Source organism: Serpula lacrymans, assembly GCF_000218685.1.
Source record: "Serpula lacrymans var. lacrymans S7.9 unplaced genomic scaffold SERLAscaffold_4, whole genome shotgun sequence".
Taxonomy (NCBI): Eukaryota; Fungi; Basidiomycota; class Agaricomycetes; order Boletales; family Serpulaceae; genus Serpula; species Serpula lacrymans.
In genome coordinates this window covers 1,136,459-1,144,527 of record NW_006763293.1, presented here as the reverse complement: position 1 = coordinate 1,144,527, position 8,069 = coordinate 1,136,459, and the positions used below count along the sequence as shown (strand labels likewise).

Sequence of the window (8,069 nt, the reverse complement as noted above, 5' to 3'; positions counted from 1 at the left end):
CTAGTGACCCCAGACATGCTAGGATTAATCTTGTTGGGAGCAGCCGCAACAGGAGCTGGAGACAGAATCTTGTCGGGGGTGGCGGTGTTAGGAGGTGGAGTTGGGGGCACTGTGGCAGGAAGAGTGCTCTGAGACGTGCGAGGCTGCTGCTTGGATGCTTTTGTAACCTTAGGTTGCTTGGGGACTTTGGGAACACCAAATATGTTCAAACCTTTGGCTGGGGCGTTGCCCAGTGCAGCATGCATGGCGGTAAAGTGGACCCATCCTCTCTTCCAAAAGCCCTTTGCTACCGGATGTTTCTGTGTACTGATTAGCTATTAGTCTCAAAGCAGGACGGAAACATACCGCAATAAGCTCCTTCCAGACCACTTCACCCTTGTTGAGTATGTTTAGTCCCAGTGCATCGTCCCAAGGGGTGCCAGATAGGTTGGTGATAGGCTTCACAAGGTTGTACTTTGTACAAAGCTGTGAGTCTTGAGGTTAGCAACATAGATTATGATAAGATAAGAGACATACCCGTCCCCATTCTGAGTTGCAAGCAGTGGCACTCTTTGCTGGTCCTCTGGTAAGAAGAGGTGCTAGATGCAGTGCAACTTTGGGCCAGAATTGAGGCTTGAAGTTCAAGCCATTGCCCCCCTCTGCACAATTTTTGGTGATGAATTGGATGAGTGCTTGTGTCTCAGTGTCGGTCCATATGGCATTACTATTGTCACTGCTATCTTGAGGGACAGCACTACTATCTTCTTCTATGTCTGTTATGTTGCCAGATGCTCTTTGGTCAGGCTGGACGTTAGGGTTCATCCTAGTGGACCATAGTCGTTTTGCAGGAGGGATTGGGGCTAGGGTTGGCCCAGACGCCTGTCATTTCTTTGCTCTGGACATGAGGTTGATGATGGAAGTATGGTGTCAGCCTGTAGGGTGAGATGCCTATCCGTCTCTCCGACGGCATTCCGGCAGATTGTGGGGGGGAAAAAAAATTCAGGAAAAACAGAGTTCCTGCTGTCGATGATGAGGACTAGTGTTAGAAAACCACACACAAAAACAAACTAACACACAATCCTCCCAGATTCCACAGAACTTGTTTCTGGGCTTTGCCTCCTATAACAGTGGGTGCTCTGGTTGTTCATGGGGTGGTATGTATGACGATCCTTCAAAGTAAAACCCAGGGATGTATGAGTGTGGGTTTTGAGGAGGAGGGATAGTTGAGCTATAGAAGATAGGGGCTTTTATGACAAGTATAGATGAGCACTACCTTGCTAATTGTAGCACCAGGTAGGTTTGAGAATGATGATGTGACAAGATGACAAGGTTTCCAGTGATAGCAGGCTCCTGATGCACAGACTGTAGTGCTCAGATGGACTTTAATCAAAAGGGATAGCAATGGCTTTGGAAGTGATGAGTGACAATGACAGCAGTCAACAGTAGTAGCAGTGGGAAGTATTGTGACCACACTGGATCACAAGTAGCAGAGTAGTGAACTTGAGTATAGAGAAGAAGTCTGGATTGAAGTTCTTGTTATTTTTACAAGGTAAAATACAGGGGTTTATATAGTAAAAGAAAAGTAGGCTATGCACAGTATAGCTGTGCAAAAAGAATGAGAAAGAACATGAAGGAGTACGCTGACAAATCCTGCATAGGTAGTACAGGATAAGATTGTCAAAATAAGGAAAAGAAAGGAATAGAACAATGAATGCTGTGTAAGTAATGTCACAGGTTTGTACAGCCATAAAGTAAAGTCCAATAGCAAAAAGAGAGCAGGAAAATCATGATGTCATGGGAAGATACAGTAAAAAAAGGGCAAGGCAAAACACTATCAGTATCATCACAGTTCCTTTATTGTCAGTCAGGCATTCTAAAAAATATGTGTCCATAAAAATGATTCAAAAATCAAAAATAATTGCACTGTAAATGAATATTCTGCTGAAAAAAAGAAACTGGAGCCACCAGTCCACCACCTAGTCCAAATCCGACAGTTCCATGGCCTTACCAATGGACTGGTTGTATTGGACCACCTGGTCAAACGAGGGAGGGAGAGGAGTAGTTCCAATTTGGAACAAGTGAGTCCTGTGAGGCAACGATAAACTATAACAAAAACAAAACCTGTCTCCTTCTGCACTTGCAGGGAGTAAGAGGTTCAATGAGCTTGAGGTCGACAGACGCTAGTAAATATAGCGAGTAGAGGACTTGGGAGGTAAGCTCAAGGGTTTTGGTTGAGGAGTAAAGTGGGTAAATTCAGTAATAGAAAACTAAGGAACTATACATGAATAGGTAAGGCTTTATATAGTGAACTGTTTGTCCCTCAGACTGAAAGGAGAGTAAATGAAAAGTGGTCTGAGGAATAAATCGTCCAATAAGAAAAAGAGAACAACTATTGTACGACTTTAACTTGATTAATCAGCGGGTGAGAGAATTGTACTAATAATAGATGTTTGTTACGCGTGTTCAGGAACCGTATCCTCATGATGAGGTACGATCCTGATCAAAGTGTTTATTAGTATATCCAGGCCTTAATGGGGCTTGGAGCTGGTTGGCGAGATGCCTACTACCAGTCCCTACCCATTGTGCTGGCTGGCTGGGAGTGATACCCAGTCTCTGATCTGTGATATAAAGTGGTAACGGCGGTTAAGAAAGCCTGTGAGGGCTATGAGAAGTAATATGGCAAATGATACCTCTAGCCCTAGAGCCAGAGGTGTAATGGGAAAGGTGTTCGAGGACCAAGACATAGAGAAGATAAGAAAACAATAAAATGGTCCTTACAAGTCCCAGGCAGCGTGTGGTAGGTGTAGCTGTAGCGAAGAAGATGGACAAAGGATAAATGTATCCAAGTGAATGGATAGTGATGTACATAGGCAATGCAAGGGGATGAACCTTCTCCAGCTCAAAAACTACCCACTCACACTCTAACCAGGCAAGACGAGTGACCAATGATTTAACAGTGGAAGACGGCAGATCAATGTCATAAAGTTGGACCTGTTGCCCAATTTGGACCAGCTGCCAGGGCTTTGCTGATATCAGCAGTGGCACATGGTGGTCAATGGATTGGCGACGGGAGCAGATGGAGAGTGGTGACATCAGGTATGGTGGGGGAGCAAGGAAAACGAGTAGGAGGAGGGTGGAGGTGACGAGGAAGTGAACTAGAATGGGGATCCAGAAGCAACCGTCAGGTAAGAATAAAAAAGAGAGTAAGGGTCCCATGGTGGGGCTGAGTAAAGAAAATAGTAATGGAGAACGACAAAAGTAAGTGTGCAATGTGTAGCCAGTGGCAACATGAAAATTTGCCGAAATGCTGAAATGTGGAAAGTACCAAATGGAAAAGCAAAGGTGAGCGCAACTAGATTGCCTAATAAAGGTGGTGCTGATCAGCCACAAGTTTGAAAAAGGCAATATTAATTACTATTCCACATGGCACTGTGCCTGTGTGGCGCAAAGGCGAGTCTTTTTGAATATTTGCTTCATTATGTTGGAATGACGAGCTCGAGGGATGCAGTGCAAGCGTGCACGAAGGACAAACACCTAGAAAGGAAAGTCAGCACAAGGTAGAGTTGGAGCAATGCGACACTCACCAATATATATCCATCAAAAATTTTATACTTCCGTTTTCACTTATAAGCCGTATGCTGCCACGTACACACCTCAGAGTCCCCCATTAACTCTGAGGTGAGATAGTGTTTTCTGTATGTTAGTTGTACCCATATTCACAGTACCGTCATAGATTATTTACTGTGTATAGGCACATATTGCCGAATATGATACTCAGAGTCCCCCATTAACTCTGGGATTGTTTACTGTGTATAGATTAGATAAAACATTATTGACACCTGTCCATGCTACCAATCAACTTTGGTGCATGACACCGTACGAGCCCTTAATTTGCCTTAAATAATGCTCAAGGCACTTCAAGGCAGAAAAAGTGTGAGAGGTACTTACATAATATTGTACAGTATCTATATACCTAGCTACATGTGTGATTAGGTAAGATCATCTGATCTTACCTATACAATCATCATACTTCACAGTGAAAATAGACTTACTTGGTCAACTCATTGGTGAATGTAACTTTGACATTTCCTGATGAAGTCTTTTGAATCTTTGCTTTGTTACTAACACCTGTGCATACTACCAATCAACTTTGGTGCATAACACTGCACCAGATTTAAACATTATTCATGCTAACTCAAAGGTACAGCATTATCTGTTGATGGACTGAACAAGCTTTTTACAGTGGCCATCTACAGGTAAATCACCTTCAGTGTGGTAATAGTTCTCAGATGTTCAAAGCTCAAATGGTTGTTTGGCCTTGGTGCTGAACTCCTCTTATGGATGATACCAAAGTACCCACAAACATCATTCAGTCACATATGGATAAGGGGAAGAGTGGCAAAAAAGAGAAACATACCAAAGGAGACATCACTGTGGTTGAATGAAAAATGTTACAATCCTAAGTGTCAAACACTACATTTTATTCATGCCACCCACAGGTTATCCATAATATTCACAGATGACCTGTGGATATAACCTGCACCGTTTCTATTGACCCGGGTTGGATACGGTCTTTTTTATTTTGTCTTATTTACGTACGGCACACCCCACCTCTCTCGAAACAGTGGCTGTGGCGTTACCTAGTGTTTCGACAAACAAACTCAAGGCAAAATTTTATTCGCACTTTGCGAATCGTGTCCTGTACAACAATATTTTTCTTGAGGTGCTGTCATCGCGCTTCGAATTGGACCACCGTCAAGCACAACGATGAGACATGATAAGGAAGATGACATGGTCGTACCACATACTGCGCTTGGTCCTCTTTTTATACATGATACGGTGACCACACTCGACACCGTAAGGGTTCTCTCAACTTGATCTCATTATTTTTTTTGGCGCCACAATCTTTTCACTTTAGTATTTGCCGCCAAGGTTCGTGTTTATGCCGCCGCTTACCCGCATAAATGTATTCCATGTCCCGTCGTGGAGGAGGAACATAGCATAGCTTCCTCCCCCTCCCAGATCGTTGTTGGGGCCCTGGATGAACCTGACTGGAAGGAGGCCTAAAGAAAAAGTGTTGCCCGTTACAACGTGACGGCCGGCTTACTCCGGTAGAACAATGAAAAGCTGGCAGAAAGGTACAATCCGGTACAATCGATGTTTTACAACAACATTGTGTCCCAGTCCCTGCTGAACAATAACAACCCGCAGATTCGCATGCTCACAAATGTTGTGGAATCCTGTCTAAATGGCGGTAAGATGCTTAGCTCTCAGCCCTTGTTTTTTTCGAGGCAACTGTGATCATGACGTTAATTAATTATCGTATCGCTCGCCTCAGTTGACCCAGTTACGGCGCGTTACGAGGAAAGGAATCGGGAAAAAAGGCTGTGAGGTTATGATGGTAAGCCAAAGGGGCGCTTCCGCTTCCAAACCAACTGGCTGCAAACTTATCTCCTTGCCGACGAGCCTCCATACTATTGTTAGAGCCTGCTATAACGTCTACCGCAACTCCATGGCAGTAGGCATGACCTGACAACCGTGGGCGGTATCCATGGCGCTCCACCATCCTTTAAAACCATTGCCCAGTGCTTTCATGGCTGGCGCTCTTGAAGGCCGTTCCAACGTCCTCCTCGACGACTTCACGTTAGCTGTTTCTTCAAGTTCGATGCCTGCTTCTGCTCTCCCTTCATTCATCGAACTCATGGCTTCACTCGGCCTCAATGACGCAAGAACGTCCCAGTCTGACGCTTCCCAGACAACACGATCTCGTTCTTGCTCAGTTTCTTCATCTACCTCATCTAGCTCTATTCAGAGCTTGAGTCCCTCATCATCACGTTCCTCCTTTGGCGATGTATCACCACGGGACCTCGAGTCAGAAAGGCGTTCAAACCATGCTGGGTCCCGTGTTAGGGTAGCCAGATATAACCCATATGCCCCGCCTCATGTACGTTTTCATTATTCGACTTATTATCTTCCTGTTCTTATGTGAAGGCAATAGACATGTGTCAAACGATCTAGCATGTCGTCATTGACAGATCAGACTGAGTTGGAGACGCCTTCTAGAGTACGTATTCATCTATTCTGCCAGCTCATTGCCAACGATCTTATCGTTCGTATCCTAGTCTCACTCTAGTTCGCCTCGTTCTCCCTCGCCTCGCATCACGCGCAGGCCATCTCCACTTCGATTCCAAAAACTTCTCGGAGAACTTGACAGAGGTACTGAACTACCTGCAAACACTCCTATATCAACCTATGTCCGCCGCAAAACACCGCAGCATTCACCCACCGTGTCTACTTTCTCACATCGCTATACGGACAGGCCTTCCACCATCTCTCCACCATCACTGATTCCGTTCTCCTTACCAACGCTCCCTTCAGCTTTCGTTGCCCCGCACTGAGCGCGTCTCGAATCGATTGCTGGTCACTTTTTCTTTCTCTTTTCCATTTTCTTCGTCGGGTCGGACTCCTGTTTGATGATCACTTGATCCTAGTCGGAGTGCTCGTGTAACGCTTTATCGCAGTTCAACCAGCTCGTGTACTTTGAAAGGATGGACAACTCACATGGACCTAATAATACCGTACGCCTCACGTGTATTCACTTTCCTTTCCGCCTACCTATAATACTTGCATTCCTATCGTCCACGTTACTTTCATTCCACTTCACTTCATTTCACCTCCCTCTGGCTAGGTCCATGAGTAGTAGACGTTTTGATAACGTCCATTGTAATCTTATCTGAGTCCCTTTTCCTGTCCTTAACACATCTGGAGGACACTCATTCGTTCAAATATATATATATATATTACAAGACTACAGTAGTGCTATATATTGTTAGTGCTACAGTGTTCAGATAGCCATGCCAACAGAATCAACGTGTCTCTAATCATGCTCGTCCTCATCTGGTCCAGGACAATGATCCTCCATGTCAGTAGGATCATCGTACAGAGTACCGCACCAGAAACAGTATGAATACTTGTCCCGTAGGTAGGCTAAGAGCACCTGTAATCTGTCTCGAGCCTGTCACGATACAAAAACCAGTTAATCAGTGGTTACTAGTAACTAGTGACTGATGGAGCGAACAACTCACGCCAAGGCGCAAGAAGTGCGCAGCCTCCTCCACAGTTTCGGGTGAGTATTCGTCCCGGGCTTCTAGGGGACCTTTCTCGTCCACGCCGTTCGCGGTTCCATCATCCAACGGAGAAGGCATCGCCCGTAACGCATCAGCTCTCATCTGTTCTCGTAAATGAGACACATGATGAACACCTCTATGGGTTGATGGTTGAGACACAAGCAGAGCATGATCACCAAGGGCGTCTAACAACCCAGGAGGGAACGAATCTCGATCGTTGGGATTGAGAGTGAGTACGTTGAACTGTGGATCCACAGATTGTCAAGCATCAGCGATCCACATAATAGTAAATTGGAGGTAATGGCGATGTAAGGTATGTACTTACCAGTATCCCAGCTTTCTCGTCAAGAGCAAGACAGGTACGCTGGGCTGGAGCGAGTCTCCCCTCACACCGTCGTTCTTCGTACTCCCTGCGCGTGCGATCACGGAACGATTCATGGCTAGCGTCCTCTGCCATTTTGGCCATCTTGGCGACCCTTTCTTCAAAGCTGGGAGACGGCGCACGCTTGCCCAAACCGATACCTTTCTTCCCTAGATGCATAACAAGTGTCTGTTATAAGCGCGCGAGGGGCGAGACGAAATGGAGGACGACGACGAACCTGTCCATTCGTTCAGTGGTATCGGCTCAACTTTATGTCGAACTTGGAAACTTGCTAGCTCGGTGCTGTCTATAGGCTCTGAACGTTCCCTTGATTCCGATTTTCCCTTCCCTTCACTAGGAGCACTGGGAGGTGGAGGCAGTGATGCAGCGACGGTTTCGTCCTGATTCTCGTCGGATTTCCCAAGGGATTGTCCAGGCTTAAAGCCCATCTTCATCATAATACTCAGCGCCTTATTGCTCGTCCCGACACCAGCTTCCTGCTCCTCTTTCGCTCGTTCAAACAAACTCTTGCTCAGTCCTTCTTCCCTGGCTTCCACTTCCCGCTGGCGACGACTCTTGAGTCTGTTTTGCTCATCCCTGAG

The 8,069-nt window shown here is 45.7% G+C and overlaps 3 protein-coding genes across 3 annotated transcripts in view; all 3 read right to left on the bottom strand.

Moving 5' to 3' along the window:
• On the bottom strand, window positions 1-801 carry SERLADRAFT_406523 (uncharacterized protein; the record flags this gene model as incomplete). Its single annotated transcript, XM_007315448.1, has 4 exons — window positions 1-18; window positions 51-299; window positions 346-465; window positions 517-801. The coding sequence occupies 4 exons, from the start codon at window positions 799-801 to the stop codon at window positions 1-3; spliced, it is 672 nt and encodes a 223-aa protein (XP_007315510.1).
• A 4,328-nt stretch (window positions 802-5,129) lies between these two features.
• On the bottom strand, window positions 5,130-5,877 carry SERLADRAFT_460801 (uncharacterized protein; the record flags this gene model as incomplete). Its single annotated transcript, XM_007315447.1, has 3 exons — window positions 5,130-5,158; window positions 5,179-5,396; window positions 5,517-5,877. The coding sequence occupies 2 exons, from the start codon at window positions 5,680-5,682 to the stop codon at window positions 5,314-5,316; spliced, it is 249 nt and encodes an 82-aa protein (XP_007315509.1).
• A 192-nt stretch (window positions 5,878-6,069) lies between these two features.
• SERLADRAFT_413828 (uncharacterized protein) overlaps window positions 6,070-8,069 on the bottom strand; it is a gene marked incomplete at both ends in the record, with an annotated part of 4,125 nt that continues 2,125 nt past the window's right edge. The window contains 5 exons of the mRNA XM_007315446.1: window positions 6,070-6,207; window positions 6,266-6,994; window positions 7,065-7,349; window positions 7,432-7,637; window positions 7,706-8,030. Of these exons, the coding sequence (XP_007315508.1) occupies window positions 6,857-6,994; window positions 7,065-7,349; window positions 7,432-7,637; window positions 7,706-8,030 (954 nt within the window). The remainder of the gene's footprint in view (window positions 6,208-6,265; window positions 6,995-7,064; window positions 7,350-7,431; window positions 7,638-7,705; window positions 8,031-8,069) is intronic.